Source organism: Canis lupus, chromosome 6, assembly GCF_011100685.1.
Source record: "Canis lupus familiaris isolate Mischka breed German Shepherd chromosome 6, alternate assembly UU_Cfam_GSD_1.0, whole genome shotgun sequence".
Lineage (NCBI taxonomy): Eukaryota > Metazoa > Chordata > Mammalia > Carnivora > Canidae > Canis > Canis lupus.
The window spans coordinates 35,069,499-35,096,379 of NC_049227.1; the positions used below are offsets into that span (position 1 = coordinate 35,069,499).

At 40.8% G+C, this 26,881-nt stretch overlaps 1 protein-coding gene across 12 annotated transcripts in view; it reads right to left on the bottom strand.

Moving 5' to 3' along the window:
* RBFOX1 (RNA binding fox-1 homolog 1) overlaps positions 1–26,881 on the bottom strand; it is a 2,034,214-nt gene that overhangs the window by 556,496 nt on the left and 1,450,837 nt on the right. For 10 of the 12 annotated variants that reach the window (XM_038540446.1, XM_038540439.1, XM_038540440.1 and 7 more), the window contains one exon: positions 26,765–26,806. The exons of the other annotated variants lie outside the window; for them this stretch is intronic. In XM_038540446.1, coding sequence (XP_038396374.1) covers positions 26,765–26,806 — 42 coding nt within the window. The remainder of the gene's footprint in view (positions 1–26,764; positions 26,807–26,881) is intronic. 12 annotated transcript variants of the gene reach the window in all.

Below are 26,881 nucleotides of genomic sequence, written 5' to 3' on the forward strand. Positions count from 1 at the left end.
AGTAGATACACAGTCTAGACTTGGTAAGCCTAAAACAGAGGGATTGGTACCTTATTATTTCTTGAGTCGTTTACATTTAATTTTTAGCTTCTGATAGCACAGAAAACTCCTCTGATTGTGCTTTCTCTCCCTCTTCCCAGTTTGCACCCATTTATCCTCCCACCTGCTTGAACATGTGGCCCCTCCGCAAGGAATGAGATTCACCCAAGATGGTGAAACATTTTATCACTGTGACACATGCAGGAGACAGCTGTTTCCCATAAATCAAGGTTGGGAGGTGTTACGATTCCTCTACTCTGGAGTCCAGAGGTTAAACAGACGGAATGGAACATTCAGTGGGCTGCCCCCTCAGGGGGTGTCTGCAAATTATTTCTATGTTTGAAATTCTGCTCATAACCAAATTGATTATTCAATCAATTCCTCAAACCTTGTTCCTTGAAATGAGCAGACTGACATTTTCTATTTACTGCCACCCCCAAAACTTCCATTTTAAATTATTTTAATAACAAAGTAAACACACTCAAATATTCAATTCAAAACCAATTTTCCCCCATTTGCAACCTGGCTGGTAGGCCAGGAGCTGCTTTCACGAAGACACATTTAAAGCTCCTCATGCTCATGCTCAAATAGGAATTATTTTTAAATAATCAATCCAGTTATCAATTATCAGCTCGACATCAAAATTAATCAATTGCAAAGCGATGGCCTAAAACCAACACTGATTAAGCTGCCGGTGACCTCTCTGTGTACGTAAGTGGCTTCTAACCGGCTATAGAAATCAAATACCACTGTGGTATATTAGGTGATGCAGCACAATCAGCACTGGACGTTCAATTTTATGAAAGAAAGTCTTCATTAAAGAGCTGAGTTACTAAACACTAAACTGAATGTGAAAAAATGATTTGAGAAACGCAATGTAATCAGTGCTGGGACCTTTAGTTAATATGGTTTTACAGTGCCCTCACTTGACACTATTTTCTGCAAGAATGGAAGACCTGAGTAGGTAAAGGATCAATTTGAGCCAGAAGCTTGCAATTTTGTAGCAGCCACAGTATCCTACCGAAAGGCCAACGTTTCACTAAGTCCACAGAGCATTCGTACACCAGTGGATGGCTTCCAGAAATCTTTAGAATCCCACAGAAACATATAACTACCATCGCCATTAACCAGACACCAATAGCATGGGGAGAATACAGCCATTTCTTCTTCCCCTAAAAAACAAATGGTTGTCCATATCCAATCCTGATCTCTCTGGCCACAGAGGCAAAAGCAGATTGTTCCCCTCCAGTGGAAGTTCCAGCAAATCCTACTACATTATCCTAAACTCAAGTGCCTTCAGAGAATATTTTAGGCCACCGAAAAGACTGACCTCGGAAGAAAGATGACAAGGCATAGGTCAATCAGTAAAGGCAGTCCTATTCGTACAATTTCCAGACAGGTAATTGTTCAAATCATCCACATTAATTAGGTCAGGATTATCTGTACAATTTTTTAAAATTACTTATGATGAAATATTTAACATACATAATTATTATGAAAGGTGAACAATAATAATAAAGTCATCACTTAATTACCCAACTCCTCACTGGAAATACAGAGCATGAGTGTAGTAAAGTGCTCAATACGTACTGAATCAATGAACAAATTAATTAATAAGCATATATATATAGCCCTCCATATAAAAACTGTTGTTACTTCTATTCTCATAATTAGTGAAGAATGAGTGCTTTTATTTTTCCAGCGCTGGAAATTAATTTCTCTAAAGCCAGACATATCCTCCTCTGCTTTCCACCATAAGGAACAGCAAAAGTTACAAAGGCCAAAGTTTAGGATACAAACTGTGGTAATAAAGTGGAAACTGTAACCCGCGCCCTGTCTCTGAATAAGGCCAATGTGGCTAGAGCTGGAGACTGGAAAGGTGAGGGCACGTATAATGCTGAGCTTTAGCCATCATGGGGTGGAGTTTGGGTTTGGTGCCAAGAACAATGAGAAGCCACGAAGGGAATTCAGTGAGAAAATGACTTCTATCCAAGGTCCCAAGGTTGCTCACAATGGACTGTGGCCCTGGGGCAGAGTGAGAGGGGTAGGGAAGACCAGTCGGGTGTTGGTTGCAGTAAGTTGTGGTGGCCTGGAGCAGGTGGTGATGGGGAGGGGTGAATCACATGGTGTAATGAGGGGTGCAAAGCATACCCTAACATCAACGGTTCACGTGGCAGCCAATTCCAACATGTTGACACGCAGCTGGACAAAATCAAGTAGTGAGTGCACGCATCCCAAGAGAACACGGATCAGGGTAAGAGGACATCGAAACAGCAAATCACTGAGGAGTCTCTGAATTGGCCAGAGAGCTTAAGTAACCAGAGCGACAATGATCTGCAAACTTTATAACAAACATGAAGGAGAAAAAACACACATTTCCCGGGGACTACAGCTCCGTTAAATTTGTTCAATACAAACAGTCATTTCTTTGGCATTGAAATCATAGTGAAGGCAGTTCTGCCGGGATAAAGACAGGTTACTCATTACGAGGACCTGGACGTCAGACAAAGCTACAGGAAGATGGGCAAGGCATTGGAGGGAAATAATCTATTTATGCCAGTGTTCAACAATCTGCTGAGATATTGGAGTGAGGATCTCTCCAATTGCTTGTCCAACCTGCATGAAATTATTAAAGATCAAAGCCACCCTTTTAGTGGCTTCTAAAATTAAATGGAAGTGGGAACATTTTATTTACATCACCTGTACCTTTTGATAGAAGTATTGCACTAATACACTAAAGTGTACTATTTTCTTAACCGTAGTAAAATATATATGACATAAAATTTATATTTGAACAATTTTAAGTGTACGGTTCGGCTGCGTTCAGCGTGTTCACACCATTATGCAAATATCATTTCCATCCAACCACAGAACTTTTGCAACTCGCAAAACTGAAATTCTGAATCTGTTAAACAGTAAATCTCCACTGCCCTATTCCTTGAGCCCTGCCTTAAAGTACCCAAACTCCATTCCATAACATGTGCTAATCTGAAGTGTAGGGCTTCACACACACCACACAGCCCTCTATATAAACTAATGCCCAGATCAAGAGTTTGAATATATCAAGCCCCGCCCCCCCACCCCCCTGAAGTCTCCCTCCAGCCAACCTGGGCAATGTTTATTTTTCTTTCTCATCTTGTTCTCTCTCCATCATAATGCAAAAGCCTTTATGAGGTACTTATTCACTATGGCATTTTATTTTTCTTTATACAGAGGGAGAGAAACAGACGTGACACCTCCTGTATATTCTCCAAAAATTTACAACCTAATTTTGACAAGGAAGGACTCTGAGTTGCTGACTGTCTCTCCTGTGCCTGGGGCTTGTGCCGGATGATGAAAGGCAGGGGCGAAGTATAAAATCGGTTCTGCCCACGCAGATCTTCCCACGTGAAGTGAGTGTGTGTTGTTCTAGTTGTGCCTACCCAGGGCCCCCCACAGCTCCTCCTAGGAGCACACATAGGTCTTCCCTTGGAAAGCATCCTTCAAAGAAAGCCTTAGTGTGCGTGGCTCCATCAGGGCTAAGCCAGATGTAGCAGGGGACTGGTGAGATTGGGCACTGCTGGTGAACACAGGCAGCCTCTGCCCACAGCCTCTGCAGCCTCTGTAGAGATGGGGAGACGAGTCCGCGAATCTGGTTTCAATCCTACATCTGACCTCCAACATCTGTGCAATCTTGGGTGTGTTAGAGAACTTAGCTGGACATCAGTGATAAAATGGGGAAGACAGTCCCCACATCATGGAGCTACAGAGAGATTTAATGAGGTGACGGAAGTCAGATCATAAGCACACCATGTAGCATGGCGTATGCCTCTGCAAACTGCATGCATTAGTATTAATGTTAACCCCAAAATAATCATTCTTTAAATTTATACATTAAAGTGACTAAAATAATACCACTCTAGCCTGTGTGTTCCTTGAAAACAAGGACGCTGTCTTATTTAGTTCTGTTTCTACTATCTGACACATTATGGATCCTTGGCAAACACATGTTGGACACATAAACAAATAATATAATCCCGTTGATAAATTTTGATCCTTTCCCATCTCTTTCCCCTATTTCTCCTTGCTCTTTTCTCTGCAGCTGTATGTATTTGCTGTAAACTAAGCAAATTCTAATTGCCCCTTGTTGCCTCCATGCTGTGGTCCAGGAAGCGGTCTGAAGCTCTCTGGAACACAGAGGGCTGGGTTCCCCAGCACATGTTCATGTTCCCTAAGGACCGATGAAAGCTAAGCAAATTACAGCACAGGGCCCCTGTTACTGTGACTGAGGGTCTATGTGGCATAGTGTAAGAATGGAAATCTCCCGGTATCATGGATTGAACTGTGTCCCCCAAGAAGATACGCCAAGGTCCTCAGGCCCAGCATCTCAGGGTGTGACCTTATTTGGAAATAAAGTTTTTATAGAAATAATCAAGTTGAAATGAAATCAGTAGGGTAGACCCTAATCCAATATGATTGGTGTCTTCATAAAAAGGGGAAATTTGGACACAGAAACACATGTATAGAGGGAAAGCGATGTGAAGAAACACAGAGAGAAAAAACAAAACAAAACAAAACAAAAAACACAGAGAGAAGACAGCCATATGACTGGAGCATTGCATCTACAAGCCAACGAACACCAAAAATCGTGGACATACACCAGGAGCTTGGAGACGCAAGGGAGGATCCTCCCCCATCGCTGCCAGAGGAGCATGGCCCCACAGACACCTTGATTTCAGACTCCTAGCTCCAGAAATGTGAGACCACTAATATCTGTTGTTTTAAATGACACAGTTTGGGTTCTTTGTTAAGGCAGCCCTAGGAAAACAAACTCAACTGGCTCTCTCCGGGGTTCTGAGGCTCCTTGAACAAGCCTGTCCATGTGGTCAGTTACAAACAGGAGAAAAAGCCATTTCACAAAGCCAAGCCATGCCTGAGTTGGGTAGCTTCCATAAGGTGATTCCATGGTCACCGTGAAACCCTGGTAAGTGGACATCAGGTGCTTTGACAGCTCAGTCCTGCTTCTGCAAGAAAACTCTGACTGTTGAAACCCAAAGAGCATGAAGATGGAAAAGCAGGAACAGCAGAGTCCCCAACCTTCTTCCTGCACGAGTAAAGGAAGGGGGAGGTGTGGAGTGGTACAGAAAGGTACAGGCAGGGAAACCTCAAAGATGCCTGCCTCTATTGGGGCGGGTGGAGGGAATGAGCAACCATGAGACCCAGATTAAGCCAGAAAACACCACAGACCTTGCATTCACTCTCTCAAGACTTGATTTAATGAGTTGAGGAAATACTTTGTCTCCACAATAAAAGCAGAATCTCAAGTTTCGTAAAAGGGATGCAAAGTGGCTAATGGACTGGGAGAAATTGGTTGTAGCTGAAAGCGCATTTCAAAAGTACATTTTGTTTATATTAAAATCTCATTTGAGTATCAGTTCAAGGAAAAGCTGCTAACAGGGCAAGTTTAATATGACTAACTCTCACACAACCTCAGAACATTCCATTTCCATCCACCCAAGAGATATAATTTTAAAAGCATCTTAACACCACTAATATGGCAAGATGCTACTAATACCATACAAATTATAACAAGAAGACACAAACACCATCCTGAATATTTGCTGAGGAACTTAGTAGCAAATTTGATCCTTGTACTAATATGATGATAGGTTGCAAATATTTGCATTCCACTGCACCATCTCCCCATTAGTCGGTGTTTATGATGTTACAAATGGCACAGTTAGTCACAGATTAGTTAATCTTTGAGATCATGCACCCTCGATGCTAACAAAGGAGCTGGGGCTTTGCTGCCTTACATGAGCCTAAAATTCTCATTTGGGGACACCTGGGTGGCTCAGCGGTTGAGCATCTGCGGTTGAGCATCTGGCCTTTGGCTCAGGGTGTGATCCGGGGGTCCTGGTATCGAGTCCCACATCTGGCTTCTTGCAGGGGGCTTGCTTCTCCCTAGGCCTGTATCTCTGCCTCTCTCTCTCTCTCTCTCTGGATCATGAATAAATAAATAAATAAATAAAATCTTTAAAAAAATAAAAATAAAATTCTCACTTGGGTTCCTTAAGAAAATTCATCATAAAACTCATTGCAGTTTGCAAGACAGCATTGACTTCGGTCAGTTAAACGCAGGGATCACCTGTATCTTTTGAAGCTACTGAGTTGACAGTACCTTGCCCTCCAACACCAAGACTTCTTCCTGGACTATGTGAACGAGGACTAGCCTCACTAAAGTGCTATGTGTGCTGCCAGTATGCTCCTCGCTCAGAGGAATAATTTCCCCAGAGCTAACACTCCACAAGCATTGAAGAGATTTCTGGGCAGAAAATTATAGGTGTATCAAGAGAAGTCTGTGCAAGGAAAACCTCTGGGGTCTTATCCACTAAATGGCCCTGTTCCATGAAATCAGATGGATGACTTGCTCACCCCTCCCACCCACACCTACTAGCAGTGCACACTTCCAAACTGTTCTAGAAACGCAATGTTTGAAAATTGTTAGACTGTACGTGTTTAAGACAACAACCTGCAGCCTGTTCTCTGGTCTCAAGAGACGCGACACTACTAAAGCTGTACAAGAAACTATGTCATTATCCCCAGGGCTCACAAGAGCTATGCAGGTGGGCATATCGACCATGACACTGGAATGGGAATTCAAAGTGGTAAACCCATAATATATATAAACTGTTACAAGTGATTATCTTGGTTGGCAATGAGAAAGTGGCATTTAAAACTGTTTATTCTTTCTCTGGGTTGTTACTTCTGAAAGCATTTGAAGGAATTCAAATATATGCGAGGGAGTCACAAAGTTGATGCAATTGAGTGAAGCCAGAGGACTACGTGACATAGGTTTTACATATTAAACATCTGAAAATATTCTACATCTACACACAAAAAAAAATAAAAGGTATTTTATTTATTTATTATAGCCCGTGTGACTCATCCTGGTTTTTTATTTTCCTATTTTAAACAAAGAGTTGAGTAAAAGCAATTTTTTTTCTTTTCCCTTAGCTATCTACAAAGAAAAGAAGAGGAAAACACAATAGAATAAATAGCAACTGGCAAACTGTAGTTTGAACATCATCTGAATAAGCAAGTTATTCATTTTTTAAGATTCTATTTTATTTTTTTTAAGATTTTATTTTATTTTTTTAAGATTTTATTTATTTATTCATGAGAGACACACACAGAGAGAGAGAGAGAAAGAGGCAGAAACACAGGCAGAGGCAGAAGAAGGCTCCATGCAGGGAGCCCAGCATGGGACTCGATCCCGGGTCTCCAGGATCACGCCCTGGGCTGAAGGCGGTGCTAAACCGCTGAGCCACCCAGGCTGCCCTAAAGATTTTATTTTTTAAGTAATCTCTGTAGCCAATATCAGGCTTGAACTCACACCCTGAGATCAAGAGCCACATGCTCCACTGACTGAGCTCCCTAGGTGCCCCAATAGTTACTCACTATTATTTCCATGTAGGAATACAAGCCCCAAATTTCTCAGATTTTTATTTGCTTTTAAAGAAAATTTTGGTCTTTTAAAGAGAAGTCAGAAATTGGGATATTTGTATGAACACACAGTTTTCTAAATATTGGCAACTTTTTATTTTTGGCAATCATCATGCATGCTAAAGCATTGTCTCAAAGTGACACAACTGCCAAAAGTTTTCCACACACAACTCTTTACTAGGGTTCTCATTGGCAACCTGTCAGTGCTCTATAAAAAAAGTGTTAACTAGGGATGCCTGGGTGGCTCAGTGGTTGAGCATCTGCCTTCAACTCAGGTCGTGATCCTGGGGTCCAGGATTGAGTCCGCATTGGGCTCCCCGCAGGGATGTTTCTCCCTCTGCCTATGTCTCTGCCTCTCTCTCTCTGAATTGCTCAGGAATAAATAAATAAAATATTTTTAAAAAGTGTTAACTAAAATTACTGTCAGCTTTTAAAGATTTTGGTCATCAGCAAGCAATGAAGCACATTTACTGTTTATACGTCCAGGAGAGGGGTTATGTTAGAAACTGTTCCCACTATATTGACATCCCCACCCCTACTCCCTATATAGGCAATTATCACTACTTATAAGGCAGAACAAGGCTATCAGTGGAGAGATCAACCCCATTAGTTTCAGCCCCATTAGTGATGTGCTTCCAATAATGCTGCAACTGTATCTTGCCCACCATACAGTTTGCCCTATGTTCCCTCTGCACTTTAGTGAGTCTCTTTGCCTCTTGTCTTTTTCTTTAACACTTTGACTTCCCTTTGATGCTGCTCTCAATGAGTCCTTCACCCACCTCTCCTTCTTCTCATCATTTCTAATTGCAGAATTTTGTACAATGTTTCACTGGGAAATGAACTTTATGAGCCTTAGTCACCTGTACCCAGTTACAGAGAGGAGACTTTGCACAACAGACAAATAGAGATCTTCTTTCCGAAAGCAGATGCCTCCTGTGTATTGTTGGTTTTGAGTAGTTTCTTTACAATGTCCCTAGGCAGGAGATTTGTTTATATTTAGGCTGCTTCTTTCTTCCTATACTCTTAGGATTATGAGTTGATGTTTTCACCAAATTTGGCAGTTTTTTTTTTTTGGATGTTACTTCTTCAAATATTTTTTTGGTCTCATTTTCTATCTCTCCTCTCCATTTGGAACCCTGATGGTATGTATCTAAATGTTTGATATTTCCTACAGATCTCTGAGGCTTTGTTCAATTCTTTTTCAACATTTTTGTTTTCTTCCCACTGTTACTTAGTTCTACTTTTCTATTTTATCTTAGAGTTTACTGACTTCTTTATTTAGCATTTTACAAACTTCTGTTTACATTTCAGGTAATATACATCTCAGTTTTCAAATCTCAATTTAGTTCATAATTTTCATTTTACTATTGGGATTTCCCATCTATGAACTTATTGGGTCCATCTTTTTCTTTATGTTCTTCAATAGTTATAATAGTTATTTTTAAAACAACTTGTCTACAAATTCTAATGTTCGAATTCACTTAGTAGTGTCTTTCAAGTGACTTTTTTGCCCCTTCTAATTAGTGGCCAACAAACACTTTCTTAAAGAGCTAGAAAATAAATATTTTAGTTTTTGTGGGCTACTTGGTCTCTATTAAACCTACTCAACTGTGCCGCTATAGCAGAAAAGTAGCCACTGCCATATGTAAATCAATAAGAATGGCTGTATTCCGATGAAACTTTATTTTCAAAAGCAGGTGGTTGTCCCACAGGCTGTAGTTAACCAGTCCCTGACTTAGATTATTATTAACATTTTTTTTCCTCTTTTACACATGTCTAGCTTTGTTTTGTGTGTGTGTGTGTGTGTGTGTGTGTGTGTGTGTGTGTGTTTGGTTTGTGGGGATTTTATTTTATTTTATTTTATTTTATTTTATTTTATTTATTTATGATAGTCACAGAGAGAGAGAGAGAGAGAGAGAGAGGCAGAGACATAGGCAGAGGGAGAAGCAGGCTCCATGCACCAGGAGCCCAACGTGGGATTCGATCCTGGGTCTCCAGGATCGCGCCCTGGGCCAAAGGCAGGCGCCAAACCACTGCGCCACCCAGGGATCCCGGTTTGTTAGGGATTTTAATCGACACATTTTAGTGGGTCTGAATTATGTTTTCTTCCTTTAAATGATATTTGAGTCTTGTTCTAGAAGCACCTAAATAATTGGCAGATGCTCTTGGCCCCATCAGGCTAATTTTTGTGCTTGGTCACAGCAAGTCTATTTTGGATATGTCCTCCCAAAGCATGGCCTTGACTATAGGGAAGGGATTGGCTAACATCTTCTAAAAAGGGCCAGATAATTAAAAAAAATAAGCTTTGAATGTGACATATGATCTTAGTCACATATTTTTGTTTTTTTTTAACCCTTTAAAATATTTTTAAAATAGTCTTAGATCATGGGCTACACAAAACCAGTCCATAGGCTACATTTGACCTGTGAGGAATAGTTTTCTGACCCCTGCTATAAGACATGATCCTTACCCCCAATGTGTGATCTTTCTAGTCTTGGCTGAACGCTCACAACATTCAATATCTCCATCTAGGTCTCAGTATCACAGCTTTTCCTCTCTACTAAGACTCATGTAGTCTGGACCCTGTATGTATCGGGGTATGGAGACTTCTGCCTCCAACAAAGCCCCCTCCACTATTCTGCTCCACAAATTCCAGCCCCCCCACCCTTATAATCCTCAAATCCTGTGCTCTCTATTTTTAGCTCAATGAAGCTTCTGCTCTCTACTTGAGCTCCACCTCTCTGCAGCTATGGCTGAGGTACTTCCCCCAGGGCATAGAGCTAAGTAAAGTGTCACTTTCATCTCACACACTTCTCATTCTCTCAAGGATCATAACTCTATGCTAAAACTTGTGTTTCATATATTTTGCCTAGTTGTAAAGTTTATAGAAAAAATTGTTGGGGTATCTGGGTGGCTCAGTGGTTGAGTATCTGCCTTTGGTTCAGGGTATGATCCCAGAATCCTGGGATCGAGTCCTGCATCAGGCTCCCCACAGTCTCCCTTTCAAAATCTTTCAAGAAAAAAAAAGAAAGAAAAAGAAAAAAGAAAAAAATTCTATGGACAAGAGTATAGGATCCCCTGATGAATGGTGATATCTACCTCTAGAGCAGCTCTCTGGGATACAGGTTATCATTTGGGTCTATTGTGCCATTGGTGCATAGGCTGTTTCCTTTCAGTGTGCTAAAAAAAGAGAATGTTCATCTAGTATTTTCAAGTATTTAGTTAGTCCCTGCTAGGTGTTACAGGTCCTAGAGAATAGAGCAATGAGCAAGATGAGCATTGTCCCAGCTCTAGGGGATTGCAATATAAAGGAAGTGGGAAGGTAGAGCAGAGAGACCACAAACAAGTAAACAAGTAAATAAACTAGGTAATCACAGATTGTGGGTAAATATAATGAAGGTCATAAGCATGGTGACAAAATAAAAAGTATGAGTGGCATTAATTATGCTTTGAAAAGTCATTCTGGCCCAGAAGAGTGAGTCGAATATTGAGTGATCATAATTTATTGTCAAACCAGACTTTACTAGGAAGAATGTAAGTGCTATTCACAATTACACCAGGACAATAGCTGAACTGTGACTGTTCCAGGCAAGCCAGGATATGTGTTCACTCTAAAAGGGAACAAGAGCTGGAAAACAGGTAAAATTGTTTAAAGTTGCCGGGATAATCAAAATAAGAGGTCATGGTGGCCTCAACTATGCTTGTGAGAGTGGGTTTAAAGAGGAATTGACAAATTTGAGAGTTATTATGGATTTCAAATCTGGAGATAAAGAAGATGCAGGAGTCACAGGTGACACTCTAGTTTCTGGCCCCAGCAAATGACTTGGGAGCTGTTACAAAGAGATAGAACAAGCAAGGAAGACCAGATTAATGGGTGTGTGTGGAGAGGGGAGATGATGAATGTGGATTTAAGCATATTGAATTTAATATGCTTAAGTATTATTTAAGTTGAAATATACATTAGCCTCTTGGGTATCAAGACCTAGAGAGCTCAGACAAGATTTCAAAGTTGAGGGGGAAATAATCTTTAGAGACCTGTCCTAGCACCTGCAACTAGAAGGGACTAAGCTCTCATATCTCATTTCTTACCTACTGAACAGCATTTTCTTCTACCTTGCATTATCATTACTTATGTCTACATTCCTTTTTTAAATATTTTATTTATTTAATCAGGAGAGACACACAGAGAGCGGCAGAAACACAGTAGAGGGAGAAGTAGGCTCCCTGTGGGGAGCCTAATGCAGGACCCTATCCCAGGATCCTGGGATCCTGACCTGAGCTGAAGGCAGATGCACAACCACTGAGCCACCCACATGCCTCTTATGTCTACATTTCACACATAGCAGGCTACATAGCCTTTAAAGGCAAGGTATTTTCCTTTAAGGTAAGATATCAATACTTGTTTTGCCTTAAAAGTAAGATATCTATTTTCCTGGAATATAGTAGATGCTCAATACAAGGTTTTAGAATAATATAATTCATCTATGATGCCAAAGAATAAGCACTTCTCAAGATGGAAGCTTTAGCTTTGTTTCTGAAGAATCTATGATGGTCTCAGATGAAATTCACATTTTTCACTCTTGGGGAAAAGATGTACTGATGAAGGGCCATCCTGTTTATCAGGAATTCATTTCCCTTAATGGAAAATGTTGCCAGAGGAAAAAAAAAAATGACACCATGCCACTCTGGGCAAACTGCATGCACTAAGGATGTTCCAAATACCAAGCCGAGTCCTGCTCACTGGTTCATGATACCATCCCCACCCCTCCCCCACCAACGACCATCTTCCTGGCTCTGGTTTCTGCCAACCTTAATCGCTGGATGTCTATAGAGTTAGGTTCCAATTTCTGTATCTACACTACCTGGGGGTAGGGGTGGGGGAGCAGGGCTGTGTGTGGAAATGGCTAAACCTCAAATCTTTAGTTTGAGGCATCTTTGGGGAAATATTCTGGGCATGATGCTCTTGGCTATTTAGAAAATTATGTTTCCTAGGGCTGTGCTCCCAAATCACTTTATGCAAAGGGAGATGGCTCTGCTTTAGAATATTTAGGAGCAAATAAGCAAAACCAGGTTAATCAAAACCACTTAAACGTTAACTCAGCTATCTTGAAAAGCATTCTATGTTTAATTCAGACATCTATAAAAACATGCCTTTGGCTTTAATATGTCAAACCATATATGCAATCAAGATCAAGAGTATACAAACACTGAAAATAACTATAAAAATTGTCAAAAATATTTAAATCTCTAAGTTGTTATCAGCAGAATATTTTGTGAGTGTGCATATCTTTGCATGCACATGCTGCATTTTAGGCAGACGGGCTTTCAGAAATCATGACCCCATGCTTTCTACCCAGGAAGCTTTCTATATTCTTAGAAGCAACCTATAAACTAGAAATTACATTGGAGCAAATATAAATGTGCACAGCATAGCAGCAATGCATTGGTCTCCTCACATGTGTGCAGGACATTGTCATGTCAAAATCAAATGTCCCAATTACCCTGTCAGTTCAACACAAGTTTTCCAACTGTTGGGAAATGCAATATGAGTGAAAGATCAATCTGCAGCTCCTTTCAAATCTATTCAATAATCCACAACTTCCCTCAAGAAGAGCAGTGATGTATTATAAAAAGAAAAGAAGAAGGAGGAGGAGGAATTGGAGGAGGAGGAGGAGAATGGACAAAATAATGATCACATAAGGGCCAGTGTGATAGAAAATCTACTACTCAGAATACCTTCCTTGATGGAATAATTAAGCTACGGTGTATCTCAGTATGGTGATGGTAGTATTTCCGTATGCATCCATCAAATGGGTAAAATTCAAGTGCGAATACTATGTTCGAGAGATGATCTAAGGAAGCACCAGTAGGGGAATACAGGTAAGACATGGAATGGAAGAAAGCCAATAAGGGATGTTAACATGCAAGTGACCACTATGGAAAACTGGTGCTAGCCCCATTATGGAACTCTAGGCAGTGATCTAGAACATATAGAGTTTCTCTACCCTAGGGGTAAGGAAACCAGGGCACTGATCCGTCAAATCCCTGTCCTTCCTGAGTTGAGTTTTTGTTCCAAGATTCTGGCCTGCCTTGTTCATGAGTGCACTGCATCTGTAGCCAGAAAAACAGCCTCTATGATGAGGTTCATCAGTGTTTTCAGTAAGCCATCTTTGGCACATGGAGATGAGTGATGAGAAGAAATATCAGTGCTCTGAAAGCATCTGTGATAGGCATTCCCAGGAGTCTTTAGAATCATTCATTTACTCATTTATTCCTGTTTCATTCAACACTGAGGTAACATATATAAACGATTATTGTTTACATAATTTTTTACATTTTAATTCCCTACTTCATATACTTTGTGAGTAGAAATCAACAGAACAATAAATAATAAAACAATATCACCGAGTCAGTACTCTTAAAGACAGACATTCCTATAGTACTCCATTTGTTACCGCTGGACTTAAATGGGAAAGAATCAAATGCCAATAGGAAATGTGGATGAAGGGACACCTCAGTGGTTCAGTGGTTGAGTGTCTGCCTTTGGCTCAAGTTGTGATCCTGGGATCCTTGGATCAAGTCCCACATTAGGCTCCTCTCAGGGAGCCTGCTTCTCCCTCTGCCTGTGTCTCTGCCTCTCTCTGTGTGTCTCTCACGAATAAATAAAATCTTAAAAAAAAAAAAAAAAGGAACTGTGGAAGAAGTTCAAAAGGCAGACATAAGTGTACCATTGACTATCTTGGACTGCCTCAGATGATGGTTCTGCATGCTCTGGCCTCTCACTTTGGAAATTCTGTATGAAAGTGGAAGTGATTAATTCCAGATCACAGAGTAAATGTACGTAGTATGTGAAAGCTCTATAGAATCAGTCCATGTAGAGTAGGGATGGTACACAAAAATAGCGTGACAGGATTTTGGACCATATGATCTTTGCTCACTGGCGTTAGAGCTAAGGGTGTTATGTTACATGGCAAATGGGATTTTGCAGATGGAATTAAGATTATGGGCCTTAAAATAGGGAGATTATCCTGGATTATCTGGATGGACCTAATGTAATCACATGAATGCTTAAAAGCATAAGAGGGATCAGTCAGAGAGATGTCATATAAGAAGTGGCAGAAGAGATTCAACCCATGCAAGGGACTTACTCTGTCATGGCTGGCTTTGAAGATAGAGGAAGAGGGTCATGAGCTAAGGAATATGGTGGTGTCTAGAAGCTGGAAGTGGCCTTTGGCTCACAGTGAGCCAGGAAATGGCTCAGTTGTACAACTACAGAGAATTGAATTCCGCCAATAATCAGATGAGCAAAAAAATAAATTCTCCTGTAGATCTTCCAGAAGAACATAGTCCAGCCAGAACCCTGTCTTTGGCAAATGAGACCCATGTTGGAATTCCAACCTAAAGAAGTATAAAATAATAAATTTGTGTAGTGCAAACTTTTATGATGATTTATTTAGGACAGCAATAGAAGACAATAGAACAATATGAATAGATTTAAATATGAGTACCGATTCTGATCTGCCCATTTTGGCTGCCTAGAAAATCTCGGTTTAAACTAAATTTGTAGGGCACCCGGGTGGCTCAGTGGTTGAGCATCTGCCTTTGGCTCAGGGTGTGATCCTGGAGTCCTGGGATCGAGTCCCACATGGGGCTCTCTGCATGGAGCCTGCTTCTCCCTCTGCCTGTGTCTCTGCGTCTCTTTCTCTCTCTCTCTCTCTCTCTCTGCATCTCTAATGAATGAATAAATAAAATATTTTTAAAAAACCAACTATGCATCTCTAATGAATAAATAAATAAAATATTAAAAAAGAAAAAACTACGCTTGCAAGGTCACTTTCTGGGTTTGATGGAAAGGAGCCCTTGATCAGTTGGTAGGGCTAGTCTCAAGAGACATGGGTGGCTGAGGGTGGACACATGAACTCCATCTTTGCCATTCCTGGTGTATATTCTCTATGTGTTTCTTAAGCAATAGAAATATATTCTCTCATAATTCTGGAGGCTAGAAGTCTGAGATAAAGGTGTTGGTGGGTTTGGTTTCTTCTGAAGCATCTTCTCTTGACTTGAAGATGGCCATCTTCCTGTGTGTCTTCACATGGTCCACCCTCTGTGTGGCTGTGTCCTAATCTCCTCTTCTTATAAAAACACCAGCCAGGGATCCCTGGGTGGCGCAGCGGTTTGGCGCCTGCCTTTGGCCCAGGGCGCGATCCTGGAGACCCAGGATCGAATCCCACGTCAGGCTCCCGGTGCATGGAGCCTGCTTCTCCCTCTGCCTGTGTCTCTGCCTCTCTCTCTCTCTCTCTGTGACTATCCTAAATAAATAAATAAAATATTTAAAAAAAAAAAAAAAAAAAAAAAAACACCAGCCATATTGGATTATGGCCTCCCGTAAGACCTCAGCTTACCTTGATTACATCTTTAAAGGCCCTATTTCCAAATACTGTCCCACTGAAGTACTGGGAATTAGGACTTCAATGTATAAATTTTGGGAGACAAAATTCAATCCATAAAACCATGATAATTCAGTATCTCTAGGGTGAGACTAGATCATCAAAATGTTTTACCAACTAGGTTCAAGGAAATTATACTTTTTATAAAGATTCTAGGTGGTCTTTGGAGGTTTCTCTGAGAGGCATTAAATAAGTGATGTGTGATAATCTCATTCCGACTCTCGTTTATCTATGGGGATCTAAGTGACTCCTTGTGACAGAAAGGAGAACATCTTATTTGTGCAGAGAAGGAAAGGACTCTGATTACCCTGAAACATAAATCTCATTCCCCATGCCTCCCAGGCTCATGATGACTCAAGGAAATGAACAGATGTTGGTAAAACATCTAGCTCTGTGTGTGGCATAAACCTATAGTTTTCTTGCCTTGCTCTGCCAGTACTAAAATGGTGGTGCCAATCCACAGAGGCATTTGGGAATCATTTTGGTAAATATTACCAGAGTTGGCTTTTATCAAACCGTTAACCGAACGCCTGGCTCTGCAGTTCTCCCAAGTTTAGCATATTTCCTGAGTGTATCAGTAAGGTTTCTTTGATCACAGGCAAAAGGAATGGATTCTGACTAACATCAGCAGAAAAAGAGATCACTAAAAGGACATGAGATAACCCAAGGGAAGGATGGGTAACCAGGCTTAAATGATAAAAAGAGGAGTCAGGGTGGATCAGAGGTCTAGCCCTAGGAACTACTTCCTCACCCAGTGTTACCAGGACATCATCACCAAAATGAATCAACTCCAACTTTCTACTGTATTTGTTTCCCTATTGTGTATCACTCCACTTAACATCTGCTATGGTTTAAAGGTTTGTGCCACCCACCCTCATTCCCTATAGTGAAATCCTAATGCTTACTGTGAGGATATTAGGAGGTGGGCCTTTGGAGGTGATTAGTTCATGAGGGTGGAGCCCCCATGAATGTGATTAGTGCCCTTATAAAGGAGACACCATGGAGCCCCCTCACTCATTCCACTGTGTGAGGACACCATCAGGCATCCACGAACCAGAAGAGGGCCCTTGCTCAACCAAGCTGTCACCTGGATCTTTGACTTCCAGCCTCCAGAACCGTGAGAAGTAAATTCCTTTGTTTATAAGCCTCCTGGTCTGTGGTGTTCCGTGAGAGCAGCCCAAATGGACTACGCCAACATACAAAGTCTGAGAAGAGAGAATCCAATTGGCCTGCTTTGGCCATTTCTGTAGCCCTTGGCTTGATTCATTGTCCCTTCAAGACTGAACAGAGGAGCAAAGAAAATTAACCCCCAAAGGACAATGGAGCACTGGCTACCTCAAAGGAGGAACGTTTGCTGGCTGTGACAACAAACAAGCACTGTCCGCTACACCCGCTTTTTACCTGCACACTTGCAAAGCCTATATATTGGTTCTCTTGGGCCATGAATAAAGAGTGTTGGGGGAAGACTTTGCTGTCTCAATAAAACTTGCCTTCTTCTGCCCCCAAGTAGATGAAACTACAGAGGACTTATTTATCTGCTTCTTGGTCCATTCCCTCTCTCTACCAAGTGTATCTTATTTTTCCTGGAATGATATTTAGATATCAGAAGAGCAGAGCAGCAAGCAAGTCCTCACTGAGGCATCAGTCATAGGAATGAGGAGCAGCTATGACAAATTGAAATGTCAGCATTATTAGCAATTTTGCTGGAAGCTGTTTGATACTGATTTAATAATAAAACAAGAAGTGGGGCAGATTTGCTCTGGAAAAGGGGATGATAACAGGGATAATGGGCTAAAATTAAAGAGAGCGACTATTCGACCAAGTGTCCTAAATGTGATAACTTTAGAATCTTCCCCAAAGAAGGTGCTGAAATGCCTGCGGGGACTCAAAGGAGGGCAGATATTTAACGTGCATATGAGTTACAGGATTCTGCCCCAAAGACACAGGGAAATGGCCACCTGCACATTTCCTTACTTAACCGCATCTCACAACAAGGTTGGGGAAATCGAAATCTGTAACTAGTTGGCTGACTTCTTGATCCATTTCCCTCTGTGCTCATCAATTAATGGCCTTGCAAATACTGGGGAGCATGGGGGATCTGTAAGGAAGAGTGTGGAATGCAAGGTATTGTAAAGACAATGTTCTTTTTAAAAACTTACGTATTTATGAGTTTCTCCATTTAATAGTGAGCTGCTGCTGGAGATTCTTCTGCAGTTACTATAAGTAGTGAGTTTACTCTGGGATAAATTCCCTTTGGTTGGAGAAAATCACTAAGATGAGATCATTACTTATATAAGATTAAAGCAAGCATTGATTAGTTTTTTTCGTGTGTGTGTGTGTGTGTGCGTGTGTATGTGTGCGTGAGCACATGGACATATGTGTAGAACTTGCAAAAAAGTGGTTAGGGATGCTAATGGTGGAGATCTAAGTATCTTGAGGGCCCACTCTCCAAGTTCTCATGCACACCGGACTTCTGTTATCTTCTTGAGCATTCAGCAAACCTTTGTGTTTTTTTTTGTTTTTTTTTTTTAATTTTTTTTTTATTTATTTATGATAGTCACAGAGAGAGAGAGAGAGAGAGGGGCAGAGACACAGGCAGAGGGAGAAGCAGGCTCCATGCACCGGGAGCCCGACGTGGGACTCGATCCCGGGTCTCCAGGATCACGCCCTGGGCCAAAGACAGGCGCCAAACCACTGCGCCACCCAGGGATCCCCAGCAAACCTTTGTTAATCACTGAAGTCTGACTTTAGCTGAGTATTTGGGATGTTAAAATAGAGGGTAAGGTTTAAATTTCCAGAGAACTGGTTCTGAAGACAAAATAATCTAGACAAGCAAGTTACTAGACATTTCTTTGGAAAAGAGAGTATTCTGAAGCCACTGAACAATAGTGTGCAGAGGACAAGTGCCAGGATGTACATGTGGAAAAGGTTACCCTGGTTGGGGAGTTCTGGAAATTACTTGTTGAGGATATTTTGGGAGAAAAAGGATAAATTTATTTTTCCTGAGAAAAAGGATACATTTATTCTTCCATTCTAGGCTGAGCGGATTCTGAGCCATGAGGGTTGGCACATAAAAAATAAGCCTACTTTTACTTTATGTTTCAAGCCCTGTGTCAGCTGTCCATACTTTAGAAGTCATCTCATTTGGGATGGGGATAGGTGGTTTTTTGTTGGAAGCCTGTCAAAACAAGAACTCACTTTTAGTGATAGAGAGGTTTCTTACAAATCGTGTTTAATGTCAAATACATTAATGTGCATCAAGTTGTTGATCTTTGATGTGAATCTGAGGTGTCTTCCTTGAGTGATTTCTGTTAATTGAAATTCCTCACTATCACCCACAGAAAACCTCATCCACATTTCATGGGCTCCAGGAAGGATCAGCCTAATATAGACCAGGGGCCAAGTTGGGCCCTACCACTTGTTTTTGTAAATAAAGTTTTATTGGAACACAGCCTCACTCATTCATCGTGTCAGAAGGGGCCTTAGCGCTATAATGGCAGTGTTGAATGATTGCAACAGAGACCATATGGCCCATGAAGCCTAACGTAGCCATGATTAGGCCCTTTAAGGGAAAAGTTTGCTTTATAGGAAAAGTCTGACCTATACTATCAGTTCTGGTTTTGTTTAAAGTGTGCTAAAAATTCCAAGACACATTGGGAAGAATCTGACTGCAGAATCTGTAGATTTCTGAGTGTTCTTTTTCCACTAACATTTTACAGTCCTCTTGCAGCTAATCAAAATAATTGTTGAGGCTTGCTCTCATAGAATGTTTCCAAAGCATTAACTTAGTTTTCATAGAAACAGCTCTTTTTCTTACTGCACTCATTTTTCATCAGTTTACACAATATTCTACTAAATAATGTAATTACAATAACAAGTGCAGCTGGCAGAAGCAGGTCTGGGAATAAATACAACTGACTCTTGGCAAGCAGACACCTCAATGAGCAGAGAGAAAGGTAAGATTGTACAAAACAGCTACTTCACAGAATGCTATGGGCATGCATCAGGATGCTTTACAAAGGGACGGGACTGGGAGTGTTAATTTGGTAAGTTTGATAAGTGGATGTCTATCGGGTAAGCTGCTTTCATCCATGTGCTTTTATATAACATCTTTCATTTCAGGCATTTGTCAACTTCACATGTACAATTTTGTCACAGTTATTTGACAACTTCCTATCTTCTTTGCTAGCCTGTAAGGTACAGGAAGATGGGAATGTGTAGGTTTTGGTATATCCCCACTACCCAGCACTGTGTTTGGCATATGATTCACGCTCAGAGAATAGTTCTTGAACAAATAACGGAATGGAAGCAGGTACTCTGCAGTCAGAAATCATGAATGCTGTAAGGTTTCACCCAGTAGCTTACATTCCCTTCCCTGTTGCTCAAACAGCCCCTGAGGATGGGTTCGACTTTAGGAAGGGGGTGGGGGCAGGGAGGCAGGGGAAAGGTGTCTCTGATTCTGATGGCTCACTTAAGGCAGCTGAGAAGTTTCATTATCTGATGCCCGGATGAAGGCAATGGGTGTAAGCCAAGATGATCATTAGCAATTTGCATTCTGCAATCCACATCACTCTTGTATCTAGCAGAAATGAGAAACTTGCTTCTAACTGGCAAATTAAATATTGATAATGCAGATCTGCTCGACACCATCTTTCACAAGGCTGGCACTGTAATTTCGATGTTTCTGAAACTTCGGTCATTTGCATTCCAACGTCACAATTTTTGTCATAACTGCAGGCACTCTGTAACATTATGTAGTTAATATTTGTCTTCCAAGCCACTCATTTTTAACCTAAATAGATGTATTTGCCAAGGAAACTTTGTGTTGCCATGTAATTGGAAAGCCAAGATCAGTAGTCATGAATAAGAGTTAATGGGAAGAAAATAAACCCATTCATACCTAACAATTATTAAGAACTTCTTCCATACTATACGGTGTTCTAAGAAGCTCATATGAATTCGTTGCTTTAATCTTTGTTTGCAGGGGCACACATATACACAGACATATGACTTAGAGAAATATGCAATTATCTCCATTATACAGAGGAGGCATTCGGAGTACAGAGGATTTCAGTAACCTGCACAAGTAGTAAATTACAGTCTAGATTTTTATCTCGGCAGGGCCTAGCTCCAGGCCCCTCATATTTAACTACTATATTTTGCAAACAATGTTTTTAAAGTCTAGATAGATGCATTGGCTGGTGCAAGCTCCAAGCCTTAGGCACTCTCCCTTTCCATTAAAAACAGGGTTGAGGACCAGTGAGAGACTTGTCAAAAATTCCGTAGTTTAAACTGAGAGTTTCTCATTGACATAAAAAGGATTGAGAGAGAATTGAAAAAGGAATCACTCTCTGAATAGTTCCCCCTTTCTTATTGATAGATGTTTACCACCTGAAAGCTATAGGGCAGGTGTCTTACGCTTTGCAAAATGCTGAGCTGGACACTGGGTGTAGCACACCTGCTTCCCAGAATCCTTTGCCAGGCTCTGATCTCCGAGTTTAGAGAGTGCAGCAGACATCCTTGGGGACATTTACTCAGCTGGCGATGACTCTCTCCCTGATGATGAAGTCCTCCTCAATAGTTGGCCCTGGGTAATGAGGTTTATTTATCCTGCTTTCCCGGACATCACAGATTGGACCAGAGTGAACAACTGAGCTAGACTGGGCCAATCAGATGCCTTTTCCAGGAATTTGTAATCAGGAGGCATTAACAGTCCCCATACCTACAGGAACCTGCAGCATAAATCTTAGGGGCTGAAAGGTGCCACAAGCTTAATAAAAAAAGGTAGAGATTTTTTTTTCAAAAGAAAATTCCAGAGTGGGCCCACAAGGAGAAATCAAGATGAGAGAGGAGAAAGAACTGCCTGAGTTCTGACAGCTTTCTGATTCTAAGCTCCTTGGGAGGCCTGGTTGTATGCCTTTTCTGCTTAGGCTAGCCTGAATCAGTCCTTATTATTTGCTTAGCTAAGTGAGAGGCAGTCTTCTTCTAAATATACCACCATGCCGTCAACTATGGAACCTGTCCTTTCAATGGCTTTTTGTTTTTAAATGGGGGGGGGGGAGGTTAAGTGGGAAGAGATATGCCCTGAATGTCTGTATTCTCTGTCTGGTATTCCTAGTAGGAAGAGGAATGAGAGAATCATTGGGAAGAACACTTTATCAACAATAGCTAATACTGCTGATTATGAGGTGCACATTTTTTGAAGTGCTTTATATAAGGCATTTCATCCAATCAACAATCCAATGAGAATGTATCCCCATCTTGCACACAGGGACACTGAAGCTTTGAGAAAGTAGGGCAAATTTAGATCTGAGATATGAACCTAAGTCTCTATGACTAGAGCTCCTGAGCATGCCTCACCACCCCTCATACCATGCTGACTCCCATGGTATCCATTTGCTGTATTGCTGATAAAGATTTTGGTCTATGAACAAATACTGACCCACCTTGGAGCCAAGCCTTTGCCTGCTTAGTAGCATTCTAACCAAATGTGTTAAACAGTCTCTAAACCAACAGCTGATACTCATAGCACAAAAGGTCCCTTTGTAACCAAATACTTTATACGAATGCTAACAAACATGATCATTTGATCCCCTGCCCTCTGATCATAATTTCACATAATTTCTCTCTTAGTTGGTTATTTGTCCCTTTGTCATTCCAGATGCCAGAAAAGGTAAACGTTTGTGGTTGGGTTATGGTAAATGTACACCTCGCACTACCCGATCTGTTGGCTTCATTCACCAGTAATACTGGGACAAGTTGGTAAATACAGCCCATAGAGTCAGGAGCACTTAATGTACAGATCTCATGGTGAGCTCTTGTGGATCAACCTCCCAACAGGACCCTGTGACAATCTGAAAGGTTAAGTCCAGAGGAAGGCTCAGTCAAGACTTGGGATGGAGGAGTCCACAGGTTTATTGTTCTGTAGTTAGCTCATTGGGAACATGAGTTGCTTCTGAAAAGGGCAGATCACCAGTCAGGAGTAAGTGGATGATGCTCTTCTCTTGGGAAGAGTAGAGTCTAAGAAGTTCACAGACAGTATCTCTGGGGCTGAGCTGGGTGCTGGGGTGAGGTACGATGCCAGTACCTGATGCTGAGGGGAAATGAATAAAGACCTGCATCCGTGCTTGTTCCAAAGAACATAAGGCAAAATACAGAGGGAGGGCCAAGCTGGCTAGGAAAGGTAGAATGTGGAGGTGCGATCTGTGAGAAGTTGGCAGAGAAAGCATCTATTAAATTACATAAGCCAGAGTTCAGGTACTTGCTGGGGCTGTAGATGTGGCTCCCGTGACCATGTGTGTGGGATGAAAGGGAGCACTGAAAGGAGCTGGCCTAAAACCAACACCAAGAGGGACAGGAAGGGCCCATGCAGATTTCTTCTGTGGTGGACTCTATTGGGTGATTCCACCAAAGATACCCACAAATCCTGTTTTTGATCACATTGACAATGGGTCTATCCCCTGGGATGACTCACGGCTGTTGTAGCCAATCGACGAGATCCCAGGACAGTGGGGGTGATTGGCATAGAAAGTGACCAATACAATGAAAGAAAATGTCTACAGAGAAGGCTTCCGGGAATGATTTTTCCTCCAATTAAATGCAGGAGCTCTGAAGAAAAACCTCCCCTTCCCCTTCTTCCCTGATGAGAATGTCACATGAGGAAGGAATGTTTGTCCTTCATCTTGGGAGAAGCAAAGAAAGGCCGAGAGAGACACAGAAATTCCAAACCACTGAGCTAACACCAAAAGTCAGCCCTGGCATTGGGAGGTGATGAGGTGTTTTTATACTTTAAATAATGCATGGCTTTTCTGTATTTGCAGACTATAACATCCTAACTGGGAGGTGAAAAAAGTTAAAGACTTTTTTCAAGAGTGTTTCTCAGAGTTTACTCTGCATCCAGAAGTATTCTGTGATCAGATGATTTTGCAAAACATTGCATATTGTATCCACATCTCTGTATTTCACTTTTGCACATTAAAGGCTCTGAGAAGTCCTTTGGTTACTAAAACAAACAAACAAAAAGTTGGTCTTTCTTCAACTTTTAAAAAATTAATTAGAGAATTAATTAAATTAGATTATTTGTTTTGGATTTGTAGTATCTTATAGAACATGTACCTCAGAGCCTATTTTGCAAAAAAAAATAATAATAATAATTTAGAATTTATGAGAAAGAGAAAGGAGAGCAGAGGAGCATGTCTGGGACATGCCAGTCCCTACTCAATGCCCACACACAAAATGGAAAGAACAGCTGTATTTTCTACATTATCTGCTGCTTCCAGGTGGCCAAGAAAATGGGATACACCTTACAACTACCCACTTGTATCCCTAAATTCTGACAATGTGTAACAGAATGAATTAATGAAGAAATATGAACTTGACCACATGCCCATGGTCCAGTCATCTAGTATGGCAAATCTGGAAATGTAGCTTGATTGCTGTATTTAAAACATATTTTTGAAAGTGTGGCTGGCAGGCAGGCACTCTTAAATGGTGATGGTAACTAAACATCTCTACTTTTCTCCCACTAGCTCTCTTTCTAAAAAAAAAAAAAAAAATGAGATTAAAGAAAATGTATTTCATTGAGATGGCCAAGTATTAGCATTCCAAATCAGAACTAAATTTCTTTCAGGGATCCTGAAAAATAAAATAAAAATTTTAAAAAGCCATCACCTTAATCGAGAAAGTTCTCTTTCAGGTAGTAGAGGGGCTGAGTACACCCATAAGACAGGAAGACAAGGAGAAGACATAGTAAATATCCATAGATGTCAAAGGCCAAACAGCATAGTAACACTGGGCATCTCCCAGGAAGGGACTAGATGCCCATGATTCAAATGTAAAAGGAAGACTTCACTGCATTCCCTTTGGTATCATTTAAATTTTGAACCATAAATAAATAAATAAACAAACAAACAAACAAATAAATAAATTCAAGCCACAGAAATGTGTATTCCATCGATTTAAATGTGTTTTCTATTGATTCAAAACACAAATTAGTTTACAATATAAAAACAAAAACTATAATAGCAACAACAAACAAAGCACCAGTTCATGATATTAGAGATAATTTTACAAGGGGCTACTGGAGCCACGCGAGGACTAAACTATATGACCCATTATTTCAAACCACTGCTTGAATTTATTCAACAGAGTGGAGAGGGCGCCATTCTTGTTCCTAAACCACATCCCTGTTGACAACGTTCTCATCAACGCAAAATAATAAACGCCTCAAACTGCACACAAGCACTTCATTACCTCCGGAGTCCTTAATTTGCCAGGCAAGTCTCATTTGTAATAGAGATTTCAGCATTATCTTAATTCTGAGGCATTTATCAGGGATCCTGGAGACAAAAGCACCCATTCCTCTTTATCTAGCTCTGACCTAGTTCTGGCCATCGTCCTCATCCAAACAGGAAGAGAAATCTGAAGTTGCAATACATTATTTACCAGGATGAACCAGTAATTCAGACTGCAGGGAAAAGCAATAAGAGAGCTCAGGAAAGCTTAAAACATCTTGAAGGCTATTTCACAAAGGAGTCACAGCTAATGTAGGCACAGGTACTTAGGAGTGAAGTGGGTATAGATGAGAGGTTAACAGAGAGGGCCATGCTGGGAGACCACATAAAATAAATATGCATAAAAGAAGACATCCACAACTCACTTTCTCAGTTCCATGCAATCAGGTTCTGTTTTACACAAGGATTTAACAAACCTGATGCCAACAGCAATTGTAAAATGGAAATAACTCTACAAATCATTGTCATCTCGAGACTGGCATTAAGTAAATGCTCTGAAAAGTTACAAGGCAGTGTATAAATGACATTAGACTGGTTTAATAAATTATTCTGATGCATTAGATCCCTTTGAGCACAATGGTCCCCCAACCCCCAAACCTCACTGTTATGATTTTAAAAGCAGTGGATTCCTCCAGTTTTTATAATAATGTGGAAACACGATTATAAGGCACATTGTCCAGTAAAAATTGCCAACTTCCATCAGTGACATTAAAACTAGGCCAATTATGATTTCAAAGTCATCCATCCAAAACACAAATGCATTTTTAAGAAGTACAATGGGAGGGGGTGGAGACAATCCTGATATTTCTTAAAATACCATATCCGTGCCAAGAAGGATATCAACCGTGATACCATGAAAGCAGAACAATGCCGACCAGCTGCATTTATAAGCAAACCATTCTCCCCTCATCTAGGCAACACTTTTTATACCTAACATACTTGAGCACTGAGAGAGTTTCATTTTTAAGAAGGTAAATAGCATATGAGGTTTTAAAATTCTGTCTCTTTCTTCTGTATACACAAATGCCGCTAAAACTAAAAGGTCTACGGAGGACTTGAATTCTCCTAGAAAATGCCCTTGACATATTAGTAGCTAACCCATCCCAGTTAACAGCAAGAGAGCATTTTAGCCACTCAGCAAACAGCCTGGTATTCACATTAAGAAGGCAGCAAGACATCCTTTTGACCTTTGTTATTACTTAGACCTCATGTTGTACATAAAAAGAGTACAATGATGTCAAACAAATTCCAGAAGAGAAGTATTTATTGCTGAATCTAAATCAAAAAATCCATATCTACTATAATGGCACTTCAAAAGAAGATATACTGTATTTACCAGCTCAATCAATACTAAATTAGCTGGGATAAATATTTTCAACTCTACCAGTCTTAAGATGAAGCCCGCTATTTAGAACCCTGTGTCTTGGGAGAGACAAGGAAATTTTTGCTTATCATACAGAAACGAGAACCAGGAAGTATTTTACCGGCAGGTGCACCTACCCTTAGCTGCTCTCTTTCACAATTCATCTGTTGTCTTGAAACCTACAAAGGAAAGAAAAAGAGGGGGGGAAATCAGCAGGTTCTGCAGAAAAACAACATGAAAGAAAATGGAAAGTT